At 49.4% G+C, this 17,096-nt stretch overlaps 1 protein-coding gene across 7 annotated transcripts in view; it reads right to left on the reverse strand.

Annotated features, from left to right (window-relative positions):
• ARHGAP32 (Rho GTPase activating protein 32) overlaps positions 1 to 17,096 on the reverse strand; it is a 1,461,643-nt gene that overhangs the window by 144,482 nt on the left and 1,300,065 nt on the right. For all 7 annotated transcript variants that reach the window (XM_085647194.1, XM_085647195.1, XM_085647193.1 and 4 more), the window contains 2 exons: positions 11,328 to 11,435; positions 10,390 to 10,535 (listed from right to left, as the gene is read on the reverse strand). In XM_085647194.1, the coding sequence (XP_085503320.1) occupies positions 10,390 to 10,535; positions 11,328 to 11,435 (254 nt within the window). The remainder of the gene's footprint in view (positions 1 to 10,389; positions 10,536 to 11,327; positions 11,436 to 17,096) is intronic.

Below are 17,096 nucleotides of genomic sequence, written 5' to 3' on the forward strand. Positions count from 1 at the left end.
CTTGCACCACCTCTGAGTGAAGAAGCCATCCATGATCCATCATTCTCCGACAGCTGAGCTCATCCGTCCTGCCATATAGAGAACATGGCAGGTGTTGAACCACCAGAGACATGCCCTGATGTTCCAGCCATGTCCAAAGGTGAAGAGCCTCTTGACATAGGGTCCACGACCCCACCCCACCCAGTTTGTTGCAGAACCACTTGGCGGTGGTGTTGTCTGTGAACAGCTGCACTACTCTTCTTTCGATAGAGGGAAGGAATGCCTTCAGTGCCAGACGAATCGTCCAGAGCTCCAAAATGTTGATGTGGAGGCCGGACTCTGCCGGAGACCAGAGCCCACTGATCTCCGCCTCTCCCAGGTGGCCACCCCATCCCAGGAGTGACGCATCGGTCACCACTGTGAACTCTGGTTGGGGAAGGGAGAGGGATCTACAGCTGACCCAATCTTGGTTCGTTAACCACCACTGCAATTGACGTGCAGTCCTCTCCGAGATCTGGACAACGTCGGAGAGATTGCCATGATGCTGCTCCCACTGGAACTTCAGGTCCCACTGCAGAGCCTACATATGCCACCAGGAATGATCCACAAGCAGGATGCAGGAGGCCATGAGTCCCAGCAGCCTCAGGGTCATTCTCACCGGCAGAGGCTGAAACATTGTTATCATAGCCTGAATATCCTGGACTCGCTGTTGGGGAGGATAAGCCCGAAACTGCGCCATAACCAGAACCGCTCCAATGAAACTGAGCTTCTGAGAGGGAGTCGGGTATGACTTCAGCATGTTGAAAGTGAACCCCAGCGAGTGCAGGAGGTGATGGTGAATCCTGCCGCCCACTGGCCTTTGGTGGCACTGAAAGGTCGGACTAGGAGGGTTTGGTGGCTGCTGCAGGGAGGTTATGGATGGAATGGGCCACCCGCTGGCCCCCAGACCCATGTTGCTGGGTCCCATGTCCGTGGCCATGCACAGGCTGGGCGGTTTGCGTGAAACGGTGGCTAGATGGGGACGAACGTGGTGGGGCACCCCTTCCGTAGCCAAGAAAGGCGAGAAAGGCAGACTGCGTTGAGCGAGAGGTCGCTGCGAGGCCCAAGGATATGATCGTAGCCCTAGAATCCTTGAAGCGCTCGAGCGTCGAGTCTGCCTTATCCCCAAAAAGGCAACGGCCATCAAATGGCATGTCCAGTAAGGTGGATTGGACATCCCCAGAAAAACAAGACGTCCTCAACCAGGTGTAGCGCCTCAGGGCTACTGACGTGGAAACTGTTCTGCCTAGTGAGTCGACGGTATCCAGCCTACATCTGATGGTGAATTTGGCTGCATCTCTACCCTCTGCCACTGCGTGGGTGAGAATGGCCCGGGCCGCCTCCGGGCACTGTGGCAGCACTAGCGTAACTGTATTCCACACTATATGGGTATAACGGCTCAAGAGGCATGCAGTTTTCACCGACCGCAGCGCTAAGCTGGCAGAAGAAAACATCTTCTTCCCAAGATGGTCCAGCTTCTTGAATTCCCTATCTGGGGGAGCAGTAGGGAATGCGCCCTTAGAGGATGAAGCTTGGACCACAAAGCTTTTGGGGGTCAGGTGTTGGGAGAGGAAAAGTGGGTCGCCCGGGGGTGGTGTCGGGCAATCATCCTGTCCACAGGAGCCCCTGTGCTGGGCTTAGACCAGGTGCCCAGAAGGACGTCTGTTGGGGCTTCATTGAAAGGCAGAAGGGGCTCAGAAGAGGCTGGTTGAAGAACCTCTGTCAGGAGGTTAGTCCTGACTGCCACTGTAGGAAGCTACAGGCTCAGGGCCTCAGCTGCCTTACGCAACACCACTGCATATGACGCTCCCTCATCCATAGCCACGGTAGGGGGTGAAAGCATGCCAAGGTCTGGGGAGGTATCCAGACCACTGGCGTCACATAGGTTCTCACGCCAGTCCGGCTCCTCAAGTTGGTCAGCTAGAGGGTCCACAGACCCCTCCCAGTCCTGCTCACACTTCTCTCGTTGCCATGTAAGCCTGAAGGGAACACCAGGGATGAACTGAGGCACAAACGGGCCTTCCGGGGCTGGCTCTGACATCGAGCGACGTCGGTCCAGCGCCACGTTCAAGTCGGGGGTGAGGCTGGGATTGGCGTCGGCCAGGGGCACAGCCGGGGGATCGCCATTGTCATTGGTGCCACGGAAGGTGCTGTGAGGTCGAACCACGTCGATCTGGATCCAGGCCTGGATCCTCGGGCCCTCTTGTGCCGGAGCCAGAGAGGCCGGCATCGAAGTCCCAGGGGCCCAAGCTGAGGCTGCGGGGCCCGAAGGTACGCCGGCGGAGTCGGGCTGCCCAAAAATGCTGCGACGCGCTTCCTAGAAAGCTCGAAGCCGGGCAAGGGATGCTCCAGCACCAGGAAAGGAAGGGAAGCTTGAAACCATATCTGGAGCAAGCTATGAAGACGGAGCTGGAGTGAGGCGAAACTATGGGTCCCGCGTCGCATCAGCCGACCGATGGGGAGAAGGCGAAGAGTGGCACTGCGTCTTCACCTTCTTATTGTGCTTCGACTTACCTGGGGATCTCGATGACTTGGATGAAGAATGATGGTGGTGGCTCAGTGACTGGTCCTGAGACCTTCCTCTCGACCAATCGCAGCCAGCATGACTCTTGGGTGCAGGGGGGTTGGAGAGGGTGTCGCGCTGGGAGGGTGGGGGGTTAATAAAAAAAGGAATATGCTACTTACCAGTATGCATCTGTTCTTGGCATGTAGAGCTGCAGATCTATACACTGTGCATAGCTCGCCATCTGGTGTTGGGCCCGTATGTTTGCAGTTTGTTTTTCCTCTTGGAAAGTCTTTGGAAGTCACGAGGTTGGTGACTCCTCCTTTGGTTCGTATTGCGCATGGGCTTCGGCTCCATCCTCAGATTGTTTTTCGCCAGCAGGGAAAGATGGAGCGTAGTGATAATAGTAAAGAAACCCATGTGTGTTGTATCTAAATAAGACAGACTGGAACGGATACAGGTAGCCGGGGAGGCGGGTGGGCGTGTATAGATCTGCAGCTCTACATGCCAAGAACAGATGCATACTGGTAAGTAGCATGTTCCGTTCGAGGCATATGAGCTGCAGATTATACACTGTGCATAGACTATATAGCAGTACCCAACCCTAGCGGCGACCACCGGCATCTATTGCAGTTGTTTGGAACAGTGTTTTTAGTACAGCCTGGCCCACACTAGCTTGTTGCTTGGTTTGCACATCTACACAGTAATGTTTTGTGAAAGTGTGCGGTGTTGACCATGTGGCTGCTTTGCAGATGTCATCGAATGGATGTATATGCTAGGTTACACCTTTGGAGATGGAGCAAGTAACATATAATGTGCTGTATGGACACATTTAGAGGATCAATTGTGTTGTTGTGGCAGTAAACAACAAATCTTTTCCACTTTGCAGCATAGCATGCCCTAGTAGTAGGGCGTCTAGCTTCCCTGATAATATTCATGCAATCAGGGGGAAGTTTAAGGTATCCGAATTCTAGGACCTCAGGAGCCAGATCGCAAGGTTGAGCTGAGCTGGGTCCGGGTGCCTGATCTCTCCATGGTTCTGGGTTAGGAGGCATGGTGAGAGGTGTAGCTTTTGGTGTGGCACCACTGAGAGTTCCAGCAGTGTGGTGTACCACGGTTGTCTGGCCCATGTTGGAGCTACTAGGATCAGTGTTAGGGAATGCTGTTGTAGCTTTCGCACCACTAATGGAATTAGTGGGAGAGGTGGAAAGGCGTATGAAAATTTGTTTGACCAGTTCATATATATCGCATTGCCTTTGGACAATGGGTGTGGATACCTGGCGGCGAAGCTTGGGCATTTTTTGTTTTCGTGGGTGGCGAATAGATCTATGTGTGGATGCCCCCACTTCTGAAAGAACGGATGAAGAACCTGTGGGTGAAGTTCCCATTCGTGAATCTGTTGCGTTTGTCTGCTGAGCAGATCTGCCACGGTTTTTTGGACTCCTGGGACATGTTGGGCTAGGAGAAAGATTTTCTGTGGAATTGCCCATCTCCATATGCTCTGTGCTAATTGAGAGAGCTGTGGAGAGTGTGTGCCCCCCTGTTTTTGAATGTAGTACATGGCAGTCATGTTGTCTGTGCGAATGAGGACTGCCTTGCCTGTAATCTGCGTCTGGAAGGATTTTAGGGCCAGGAAGATTGCTAGTAACTCCAAATGGTTGATGTGGAGTAACTTTTGGTGCGGAGTCCACGTGCCCTGTACTGTGAGATGTAACAGGTGAGCTCCCCAGCCGGAGAGCGATGCGTCTGTTGTTAGTATTATTTGTGGAACCGGGTCCAGGAATGGTCGACCTCTGGAAAGGTTTGTGGTGTTCCACCACTGCAGAGAGCGATGGGTGCGACCGTCTACCAACACCAGATCTGTCAGTTGCCCCTGGGCCTGGTTCCACTGGCGTGCCAAACACTCTTTCAGTGGACGCATCTGGAGTCTTGCATGAGGCACTATGAAGATGCAAGAGGCCATCATCCCTATCAGTTGCATAAACACTCCTGCTGGGAGAGAGTGTTGAATTATGAATTTGTGACGTAGAGCCTGTATGTTTGCAATCCTGACAGGATTGGGATAGGCTATGGCTTTTGAGGTGTCTATGGTAGCACCGAGGTATTGTTTTATGTGTGATGGTATTAGGTGGGACTTTTGGTGGTTCACCGTGAAACCTAGCCGGTGAAGTAGTTGGATCGTAGCGGCGGTATGTTGCACACATTGTTTGTAGGACGTGGCTTTTATTAGCCAGTCGTCCAGATACAGGAAGACGTGAATGTGCTGTCTTCTGAGGTGTGCAGCCACTACCGCTAGGCACTTGGTGAATACCCTTGGTGCTGTTGTTACCCCGAACGGGAGCACCTTGAACTGGTAGTGTTGCCCGTCCACCACAAATCTGAAGTACTTTCTGTGAGACTGGTTGTCAAGAATTCCTGTCATGCGAGGGGAAGAAAACGGTAACCAGCGAAAACGGACTACATCTCCCAGGATGCTTAGCGGTTGAGAGGTTAGGTAAACAGGAGAGCTGTTACATAACTCAAGGAAAACACGCCCTTATGTAAACAGGAGAGCTGTTACATAACTCAAGGAAAACACGCCCTTATGTAAACAGGAGAGCTGTTACATAACTCAAGGAAAACACGCCCTTATGTAAACAGGAGAGCTGTTACATAACTCAAGGAAAACACGCCCTTATGTAAACAGGAGAGCTGTTACATAACTCAAGGAAAACCCGCCCTATAAAGGGAGGAACCGGGAGGTACAAGGCTGTCGGATATTGTGTTTACACCGACGTACCTGCTTCGTGAAGAGCAGTGTTCCAGAGTGGTGCTCCAGTAAGGCAAGAACAGAGGTAGGTCGAGTCGTTACTCCCTGGGCCGTGTCTTGCCCCATCGTCACCTGTGAAGGACCCGGAAGCTCTACCGGTCAACCATTGAGCTTCGCTTTTTGACTCGGCTGAGTCAAAGCGCAGTGGAGCTTTTGCTGGTTGGAGTCGTAACTCCCAGCCAGACCAGAGATACAGGGACTGCCAGCTGTAACGCACACCAGGAGGTGTTTGCCGCGTTACAGACTCGGAAGTCCACAGGATCGATCGAGCGGCTGCTCTCGGTTCAGTCTTCTTGCTTTTTGATTGGGGTATCGGTGACGCATCACCAGGAGGTGACTCCGCGTCCCGGTGCAGTCTGAGGAAGAGGTTGAGCGGCTGCTCCCTTCAGGTAGAGACCCCGGCTGGGTGTTTCCCTGACTCCTCGATTCTCCCCAACACTCTTCGTGCCCCTCACAGCCTACCGATTGGCATTGTCGGCCATTTCATTTCTGCCCTCTGTTGGCATACGCCGGGATCGGCGTATATGCAGAGGACGGTTAGGACCATCCGTGCGGTGGGCTGGTAACGTACTTAGCCTGGAGGATTCCAGTGACTATAACTTTTGTTTGTTCTTTGTATTATTTTTGCCTTCATTAAAATAACTAACCCTTCACAAGTGGTTGCGTCCTCATTATCGTGTCTGTTAAACGATCCCGAGACGTTCAGGGCGTTACACTGGTGTACTGGGATGTGAAAGTATGCGGCTTTCAAATCCAGAGCGGGGAGAAAATCGCTCTGGGAGAGGAGCGGAAGAACCTGTTGAAGGGTTACCATGTGCAAATGGTCTGAATGTATGTAAGTAAGTGTTTAGAGGTCTGAGATCTAGGATAGGTCGTAGAGTCTCGTCTCTCTTTGGGATCAGAAAGTACAGGGAGTAGACCCCTAAATTTTGTTGATTTATGGGGACCGGCTCTATGGCTTCTTTTTGCAGGAGGGAGATCACCTCCTGTTTTAGTAATGTAGTATGTTCTTGAGACATAGGGCGTTGCCTGGGTGGAATGTTGGGGGGGGGGGGGGGGGGGGGTAGATGTTAGTTCTAGGCAATACCCTGAACGAACAATTTGTGTCAACCATCTGTCTGAGGGGATTGTCTCCCAGACGTGAAGGAAATGTTGTATTCTGCCCCCGACCGGAGTGGAATAGTCTGGAGGGAGCGGGGGAAAGTCATTGGGCAGGAGGTGTGGCAGAGCGGGCGGTATTTGTCTTGCCTCTGCCCTTATTATTATTGCCTCTGTATCTGCCTCTTTGATAACCCTTTGTGAAGGTAGATTGAGGAGGGGATTTGTAGGACGTGGATGCACTATCCGAGGAGTAGCCTCTGCCCGTGCCCCGAAAGGAAGAGCGGCGAAAGGAGCGCCTGGGAGTATGTGACTGCCGGGCTCCCATGGATTTCGCCGTGTCAGTATCTTTCTTCATCTTTTCGAGGGCTTCATCAACTTTGGGGCCAAATAGATGATCTTGGTCGAATGGGTGGTTTAATATAGAGGCTTGTACCTCAGATTTAAAGCCTGAAACTCTGAGCCAGGCATGGCGACGGAGAAGGACGCTGGTGTTTATGGCCCTGGAGGCTGTATCTGCTGCATCTAGGGCACCGCGAATAGAGGTATTAGTTATTGTTTTTCCCTCTTGAATCAATTCATTAGCCCTAGTCTTGTACTTTTCAGGGAGATGGTGCATGATGGTCTCTAGCTCATCATAATGCGCCCTGTCGTATCGGGCCAACAGCGCTTGCGTATTGGCGATACGCCATATATTGGCGGCTTGTGACGCAGTGCGCTTCCCTGACGCGTCTAGGAGCTTGGACTCTTTGTCAGGTGGTGGTGCTTCGCCTGACGCCTGAGAATTTGAGCGCTTCCTAGCTGTGGATACCACTAGGGAATCCAATGGTGCAGGGCCTTTAATGTATGAAGGGTCTGTGGGGGCGGCTTTGTATTTTTTCTCTATACGGGGGTTTAGGACCCTGGCCCTGACTGAGTCTTTAAAAACCTCAGGTGCATGTTTAATTACTCCCTTTAACATAGGTAGAATGGCAGTAGACCCTTGTGCATCGTCGAAAGTGTCTAGGAGAAAATCTTCCTCCACTGGGTCAGTATGTAACTCCACCCCGTGGTAGTGTGCCGCCCTTTGTAAAAAGTGGTGAAAACCTAAGGAATCCTCAGGTGGGGATGGCCTAGATGGGTAAAGGTCATCCTGTGGGACATCTGGGATGTCCAGATTGTTATAGTCGTCCCATGGGTCTGGAGATCCAGTAGGGGTGGGATCTTGTGGCACATCTGCTGGATCATAAGAAGGGTCTCCTAAATCATCTGGGACAGGAGACAAGGTTGGGGAACGATGAGGTGGAGGTGGTGGAGGTGGGGAGGGTGGAGGAGGTGGGGAAGGCACTCTGAAAGGAGAGGTAGCAATGTCTTTCCTTTTTGGAGGTGGGGGTGGAGCTGGTTTGTCCAAGTGTCTCTTTTTTAAAGACAATGTCAAGTGTCCAGTTTTAGGATCCTTGGTGAGTGTCTTTTGCAGAGGATCCGGCGTGAAAATTTCTTGCGCCACTGGTTGTTCGGTCGGCGCCGAAGTTTTCGGTGCCGACGGCTTTTTAGGCTTGTCTAAGCCGTGCTTCTTTGGGACCTCCGATTTTTTGGTCGGTGCCGAGGAAGGCTTCGGCACGGGAGTGTCGGTGCCGAGGGCCTTGTGATGTTTGGTCGGCGCCGGAAGGGCAGGTTTCGACACCGAAGGCTTTGGTGCCGGGTTCGGTGTGGAGGTGGAGGCCGATTTTTTCTTCGGTGCCGAAGGGTGTTTTTCGGTAGCGGTGGTCGGCTGGCTCGAGCCCGAGCTGCCGGAAGGCTTAATAGGCTTCTTTACCGGGCCCGAAGGTGGGGTGTGAGAAGCAGTGTCCTTGGTCTTGCCTAGGCCCGGAGGCGAAGGTGTGACCGAAGCCTTTTTGGGTATCGGCGTGGGAGGGGGTATTGTACTCACGACCCGCTGCGTCGGGGTGATGTCCTCCACATCTGAGTCGTCGGCCTCGGAAGCGCTGACGAGGTCGTCGTCCTCCTGTTCGATGTTCTGCTGTCCCGGAGCTTCAACGTCGTCCCCGAAGATGTCGACTGGAGCGGAGGTCGAGGAGTGCGCCATGTTGCGTCTAGCCCGTCGATCTCGAATAGTCTTTTTAGAGCGAAAAGACTTGCAGGCGGGACAGTCTCGGGCCTCGTGTTCTGGGGAGAGGCAGAGGTTGCACACCTCATGAAGATCGGTGTGGGGAAACTTGGACCCACATCGAGGGCACTTCTTGAAGGGAGTTCTTTCCATCAGCCGAGACCGGAGCCGGAATAGGCCCGAAGACCGCCGTCGACGACCGGAATCAAAGAAGTGCCGAAGAGAAGGTGATTAGATGATTTATTGTCTGAAGAAACTCGATGAGCGAGGATTTTTGCGTCAATCGTCGAACTGGAAAGTTCGGAACCGGAGCGCGAAGTATTACATCCGAGCCCGATGGCGGAAAAAAACAATCTGAGGATGGAGCCGAAGCCCATGCGCAATACGAACCAAAGGAGGAGTCACCAACCTCGTGACTTCCAAAGACTTTCCAAGAGGAAAAACAAACTGCAAACATCCGGGCCCAACACCAGATGGCGAGCTATGCACAGTGTATAATCTGCAGCTCATATGCCTCGAACATATATATCTTTAAACGTACCTTCGCCTCTGGTTCCGCGTCGTGTCTCTTCTCTCTGCGCCTAACAGGAAGCAGGCAGCCTCCCTCTCCTCCCCTAAGTCAATCCCAACGCTGTAATGGCAGCGTTGTGATTGGCTGGGACGCCGACCCCACAGGCGTCTATGGGGAGGTGTGCATGACTGAGTGTGTATGACTGGTTTGGTCGGCCCTGGGGATGACCAAACAGTCAGCGCCCACAACAGTGGGCAAGCCACTCCTCCCCTGCCTGGGGCAGGAACACCCACACTGCCCACCCGCCCGCCCCCAACCAAACTCTGCCTTCTGGTTTCTCGCACTGCGAGAAGCAGAAACATAAAATGGTATTTAAAATACCATTTTATGTTTCTGCTTCTCGCACTGCGAGAAAGCAGTGGAACGATGCACCTCCACCACGTGGAGGAGCCGCCCCTGCTCTCGACCGGGACTTCGAGTGACACTGTGTCGACTGCCAGACCTCCAACAACTTCCGGGACCGCTCCACCAAAAATGCCGGATTCATGGCTGGCGTGGAAAAAGAAAGAATTTATGTCAGCGCGCAGGGACGGCGTCTTAGTAAACATCACGACGTCATCCCGGTGATTACGACGGTCGCAGAGCCCGCCGACTCCACCTACCGATGTGCAAGGGTACTGCTAACAGAAAAATTCTCTGGATCCAGTCTGACGCCTGGGGGTAATTCTAATGTAAGGAATCTATAACTAATAGTCTCTTTCAGATGTAAAGTTAGGAGAAATTGCTAAATAGGATAAGGCAGTTGAGGTAAAATTGGAGAGATTGTCTGGGAAGGTGGATGGTATGGAGCAGCTTCCAGGGTGACCAGAGGTGAGGCTTTGGGCGTTTAAAACACCACAACGAGAAAGCAGACTCTTCCCTTGAAACAGTGGGAAAATTCAAACACAAAAATAGACACCAAACTAAAGATACTAGACATCCTGTGTAGATGGGCTCAAATGAAGATCCTGGTATCCCCTAAGGCAAACAGTGAGAGGAATTTGACACCACGTTATGCATTCTGGACTCAAATGAGGCAAGTTCGGGGACCCATGTTATGGCAAAGCGAGCAGAGGTGGCAGTGTTATGAGGGTTTTCAGGACAATGGACTCTCATACACTGAACTGCTGTCTCAGAGTTAATCATGGGATAACATTGAAGATGGTGGGCTGCAGTGTGCATATTCAATGTGCTGTGTTTTTTTCTACTTTATCGCATGATAACATAAGTGATAGGATTCCCTTCCATATAAACATAAAGGTTTTGACTGCTATTCAACATATAGCTGTGGAACAGAATATGAACTGCTGGTACGTGCACTTTACCTGGTCCATCACGTATTACAGAGCTGAGCTTGGGACTAAAAAGAACATCCACGTGGTTCAGAATGAATTCCACCACCACAGACTGGATCCGCACCTCCATGAAGGCGGCTGTGCCACTGAAGCAGGCAGACTCGATCTGCTTTGACCTAAGGGATGAAACACACAGCAAAACAGAACTTATATTAAGACTGCAAGTCACACCACATGTCGGAATACAAAAGGCACATGAGCTAGTCTGGGAGCAAGAAAGGCATCCTATATTATTGTGCCGCCCAGAGGAAAGCATTAAAACAAGAATAAGAAGTCCTGCTTCTCAACTACAATGTTATTCAGTGACTGAGAGCCATAGATACGGAGGGCAAGTCATGGACAAGAGGCCTTCACATGTACCTCAGCAAAGTTTAAGAACCGCAGATATTATTAAGGGAACAGCATGTTTGCTAGTCCCAGAAGAAACTCATCATTTTAATAAAAAGAGATGGGAAGAAAAGTTTAAAATATGATTCGATCCAAACATGATGGACTTCTCCTGATGATTATGAGATAGCTAAAATGATGTAGACAGCCTTGTCTCTCCAGGATAATGAAGTATCAAATCGGACAGAGGTTGGCTGCAGGGTCATTTTTCGATTTCTGAAGCTGAAAAGTGAACACTGACGGAACAATAGTTGGAGACTGACATCAGAAAAACAATTCCTTTCAAAGAAACCCTAATGACAGAAAGCATTCTTGGCACTGCTATCACAAACTCAAAGCCTCCCCATCATGAGGAAGTTCTTTGCAAATCAAAGGAGCAAGCCTGTGTCTAGAGTTGAATTATTTTATTAGAGAATTGACTTCCATTAATGTTTTAATACTCTCTCCATATTAATTCTCTTATCCACCAATGTGCTGCGCTGACCATTGCCAAAAAATTAACTGACTAGCAAGAAGGTTACCTGAGAAGATTGGGTGCCCAGACAATGGCAAGGTTCTTGGTGTGCATGTTGGTGATCGAGCAATACGTCGCCAGATGATACAAGTGTCTCATGAGGAACTCCAACGTCCTGGGTAAAAAGAGACAGGCAAAGAGCTCTGAGCAGAAAAATGATAATTCATGATGCGATGATCCTTCTCAAAGAACACTTCGTCAAGCATGTCATTAATTTAAAGTATAGTATAGGATAGCACAGGAGACAAGAAAAAGACCTTTGCTGTGAGGTCCTCTCAAATTTGTTGGATTGTGTACACCAGCTGACTTTGTTAAATAAAAATCTGCAAGGCAGCCAATTTGGGGGTAAGTCACTGTTGTAGATAGTTATATATAATTTAAAACTGAGCCAATTTAATTTTCTCCACTATCTACCTATGGTAAGAAACAGATTTACACTAATGGTTTCTATTCCAGGATTAGTTATTCAATTCAAAGTTTAAATACTTTCCACTGCATAACAGTTCAGCGTCAGGAACACAGAGAAGCTGAGGTTTGGGGTGCACAGCTGTCAACTGATTTCATCCTACATGCTGAGCATAATGCCCTCAACACCAGCTTGTCTTATTTTGCCCCTGTGCTACTGTACCCCTACAATCTATGGAATGGTAGATGGCAATAAATCCAAAACAAGGTTGTTTTCTGCTAAGGATGTTAAGTGACATGAAAATAGGGCACAATTCAAACTGTCTATGGTTTTACTTGGATCATAGAGGTGGAAAACAACTATTTTAAAAAAAAATACACAAGTACAAGTTTAGGTTGAGTATGTTCTCCTCAACTGAAGTGATTCAATCGACAGCTGTGGTGGGGTACAGGAGTCATTGGGAATACATATAAGATGGCCCCTTCCATCCTACTGCCATCCTAAACACCCAAGATAAAAACAATACTTGGAATCCTGCCAATTTCCCATATCTCCCACATGGCTTGCTTCTCCCTTCCTTCCCCAAAAATTTGGAAGTAAACGAATCGAGTGACTTCACTTGCCACTTCCCTAAGGCATTCCCATATCCTTTTCATAAATTAAAAGCAAAACTGCCATCCAATAATCCTAATCATCTCCCTCTAAATGTCCTTTCCTTACCCAGCTTCTGCTTCACATGGCCTCTCAGAGACCAGGAAGAGGCAGTGCTCGGCAGCTTGCTCCATATGAGATGCGACAGAGCACAACAGAAATCAGCTGTCTCACGTGGGACTAATCTGGTATATGGGAGTGAGGGGGAACATCAGGTGGTGTACCACAAGAATCCCTGACTTCTACCTCTTTTTTTTTTAGCGTGCCCGAGCCGATTTTTAATCCCAATCCAACCCTGTCAATGGGCATCTAAAAATGTTCATCAACATCTAGAACTCATCCACAGTCTGGTCATACCCGAACCACTATATAGGATCAATCAATCAATCACTCAGGGAACTGTAAGCGTGCTACTCACCCGTGAGGGTCTCAAGGCGCTGAGGGGGTATAGGGGGGTGGGGGGGGAACGCAGCTCCGTTCAGCCGAAGAGCGAGGTCTTGAGAGCCTTCCTGAAAGTGTTTAGGGAGGGGGCGCATCTGATGTCTGTCGGCAGCTCATTCCAGGTCTTGGCTGCGATGTGAGAGAATGATTTTCCGCCTGCTCTGGCTCTGTGGATGCGCGGGGTTTCAGCTAGTGAGAAGTTGGCAGATTGGAGGTTTCTTTTGGGTAAGTGGAAGTTTGGGTCCGGTGTTGTGTAGGCATTTGTAGGCGTGAGTGAGGATCTTGAAGGTGATCCTCTTCTGCACGGGGAGCCAGTGGAGTCTCCGCAGGTGTTGGCTGATGCGTTTGTGCTGGGGGATGCCAAGGACGAGTCTGGCCGTGGTGCTCTGTATCGTCTGGAGTTTGCAGAGTAGGGATTTGTTGATGCCGGTGTAGAGAGCGTTTCTATAGTCCAGTCTGCTGGTGATGAGTGCGTGGGTGACTGTCTTTCTCGACTCCGGGGAGATCCTTTAGAAGGTCTTTTGAAGGAGGGTGTTGAAGCAGCAGGAGGTGACGGCGTTGACCTGTCAGTTCATGGTGAGTGATGAATCGCGTAAGATGCTGAGGTTTTTGGCGTCGTCTGAGTGGGGTGGGTGGGCTTCTGAGGGCGGTGGGACACCAGGTGTTGTCCCATGCTGAAAGGGTGGTTCCAATAATGGGGACTGCTGTCTTTTCTGCATTGAGCTTTAGGCAGCTGTTGGTTATCCAGACTGCGACGTCTTGCATTCCTCTCCGGAAGTTGAGTTTTGTGGTGGTGGGGTCACTGGTGAGGATGAGCTGGGTGTCGTCTGCATAGGATACGATGTTGAGGCCGTGTCCTCGGACGATGGCTGCGAGGGGGGCTATGTAGATGTTGAAGAGGGTCGGGATCAGTGATGACCCCTATGGGACTCCGCAGGTGATTTTAGTGGGGGTGGAGAGGAAGGGTGGTAGCCTGATCCTTTGGCTTCTTCCGGTGAGGAACGATCGGAACCAGCCCAGGGCAGGCCCTTGTATGCTGGAGTTGTGTAGTCTGTCGACTAGTGTACGGTGAGAGACGATGTCGAAGGCTGCAGACAGGTCGAGGAGGATGAGGGCTGCGGAGTGGCCTTGGTCCAGGAGGGTGCGGATGTATTCTGTGGAGGGGAGTAGGGCAGTCTCTGGGCTGTGGTTGGTTCGGAATCCGGATTGGGACGGGTCGAGGACGGCGTTCTCGCCGATGAATCGTGTCACTTCCCTGTTGACTGCTTTCTCTGTCACTTTGGCTGCGAAGGGGAGAAACTATGAACTCAAGTATTGTCATCCGGTTGGAACCAGCATGGTTCCTCAAGCATCCACCACTGCCCTCCTGACTGACTTTGAAACTCTGACGTACAATAGTGTCCAATTTGTTTTGTTTTTCCTTGTTGATGTATGTTGTCTCATTAGGTATTCGGGAAGGATCTAGTGTTGAAATAAATGACATGCGATGGCAGAGGCCACCGGAGTGCAATAAAACTTCAGCAACAGTACTTGCTCTTCTAAGTCTCATCTCCTACTGTGACTACATAAACAAGCATTGGCATAGCCAATAGGTCACAACTTTGGGACCTTACAAGTGTTTAGCCATGGAACATGACAAGCATTGTGCAAGCATATATATCAACCAATTTGAGATTTACTATCCCATGCAGGTTGCTTCATTTACAGTATATTGATAAAACTACAATCAGTCACCACAGATTTCTTATGAAAAACACATCAAGTTCTACATTGCAGTATCAAATTCGTTTTTTTAAAATAACTACTATTGTGCCCTCACTGTCGCCAAGGACATTCGATTCGGAAAAAAGCAGAGTGGATTAAACACTCTTAAGCATTGCCGGTGCTCTGCGTGTCAGAAGGTCTATTGCTGACAGACTGACTCAGCATTTGATCCTTTCGAGGTTGATAAACAGTAGCATCAACACTGTTAATAGCAAAACTGCTTGCCTTCAGAAATGTGGAGCAGCATAATGCCCTAATTATTTTGCTAGATCAATAATTATGGTATTAGTGGTTAGGAAGCGGATGGTAGGGTGAACGCAAGTTATGCAACGTGCTTCAACGTAAAGAGGCAGATAGGCGGATGAGGAAAATCTATGTAACAAATAGAGGTGTTGAAAACCAGTGAGGCCCCACTAACAGGCTCTACGATCCACCCCCATTCCAGGAAATCAGGTCTCACTTAGAAATGTATCAGTTAGTGTTATATCCAGCTGAAGCTACACTAGAACAAGCCATCTATTGTGCAGTAATAAAATAAGTCCTGGAATGGGTGGAAGAGCTGCTTATCACTTAAGGAGATAGTTTATCTCAGTTTTATATAAGCAAAGGAGCCGACATCTTAAAGGAAGCTTCCCTTTGTTACATTTTCCAGCTGCCTACTTCCTCGTGCTTAATTATTCGCTTACCACGCAGACTAACAACAACTCTACAACATTTTGGGGTAAAGTTGGTTGCAGTTTAATTAATAGCAAATCATGAAAACAATCATTTAACAAATTCGTTTTTCCTTTTGGGCTGTCTGGTATACAACGTAGCAATGCCTGCACACGCCTTTCAGTAAACTAAGTTTGGATATTAATCTACCGGGAATATAAAGGGTTCCGGTCTCCCGTTAGGCAGAGAAACTATGAAGTGCCAGACCATCTGTGTACCAACATAAATTCCCCCCGATCGTACGCTGTTTAAAGAAACCTGAACTTTGGAGGCTCATTGTCGGTGGTCCAGACCGCAGACGCCATAATGCGAGGGGGAAGGCATGGGCGACACTGCACCTGTGACCGTTCAAAAAAGAAAATCACTTTATAAAACAAATTAAATTATAACACTGAAAATAACAAAAAGGGATTGGTGGGTGAGAGGGGAGGAGCAGCACGTGGAGATTAAGTGAACTTTGAGCAGCGCCGGGTCTTGAAGCTGGACGCACTCACCGAAGACAAACCGCACTTTGGAGGTTTATAGGTGGTGGTCCAGGCCTCAGATGCCATATTCTGAGGTGGACAGCATGGGCTACTGTTGAACAAAAATCTCTTTATTAAAACGAATTAAATGGCAACACTGAAAATAACAAACAGCGACTGGCAAGGGCGGGTGGGGCAGGACGGGCCATTAAATGAACTTTGAGCAGCACCGTGTACCGAAGTGGAACACACTCACTGAAGACAGTACGCACTTTGGACGTTCATGGGAGGTGGTCCAGACCTCAGACGCCATAATGCAAGCGGGAAGGCAGGGGCTACACGTCCTCTGTAACCGTTCAAACAACAAAAAAAGCACTTCACAAACCCAATTAAATGGTAGCTGTGAAAACATCAAATAGCCACGGCTAAGAGGGGGACGGGCGGCACGGCATGGGGTCATTAAGTGAACTTTGAGCAGCACCGTGTACCGAAGCTGAATGCACTTAAGACACGAGTAGCTGGAAGCGGTTACGGGCACCAAAGGAGCAGGAAACAAAACAATGGTAATGCAAAATCAGCCCTTAGAGCTAAACAATCAGGAACAGGCCCCCTCGGACCAAGTCTGACATTTGATCTCGGTCTCCTCTAAAAAGATGTTTGCGAACACATAAAGTAAAAAAAACACAACGCTTAACACGAGCAGAGGCAGGCCAACAAAAATAAAAGAGTGATCCAAAAGTATTGTAAATTACATGAAGAGTAAGAGCACATGTAACAGGGGTAGACCTCATGGGAGGATACACAAGTAGAAAAAGGGGGACTACTAATCATATAAACCAAAGAAAAGCTGGCATTTATGAAGGACAGTAAAAGGAGCCAATCAAAAAGATGGGCTGTGCTTAAAGTCCATATTGTTGAAAATACATTTCTTGAAGAGACAGCACATGCACAGCCTAGGCGAGCCCTAAAAAGGACTCAGTCGGGCCATGTTTTGTATAATAACCAGGAATGCACTATATTCATTTATCCCCTTTTTAAGAATAAAATGAGCTTCCCTTAAGCACAGTGACAACAAAGGTGCAAAGATTTCTCTAACAGAGAATAGGTACATCACTTGCAATAGCAGTGCAAGTCTCCCTAACATATACAATGATAGATGTAGCTCTCATTACTGCAGCAGCTGCTGGAGCACTAGCTGGTACAAAGAGGTGTGAATGGCCCACTGTACTCAAATTATATCCGTAATTGAACACCCAACAGCGGCTGTTTTCCAATTTCATAACACTTTCTAAAATATTATTTGGGAGAGCCTCCTGAATCACTAATAAAAGCAGGG

The sequence above is a fragment of the Triturus cristatus genome, chromosome 3_2, assembly GCF_964204655.1.
Source record: "Triturus cristatus chromosome 3_2, aTriCri1.1, whole genome shotgun sequence".
In the NCBI taxonomy this organism is placed as follows: domain Eukaryota; kingdom Metazoa; phylum Chordata; class Amphibia; order Caudata; family Salamandridae; genus Triturus; species Triturus cristatus.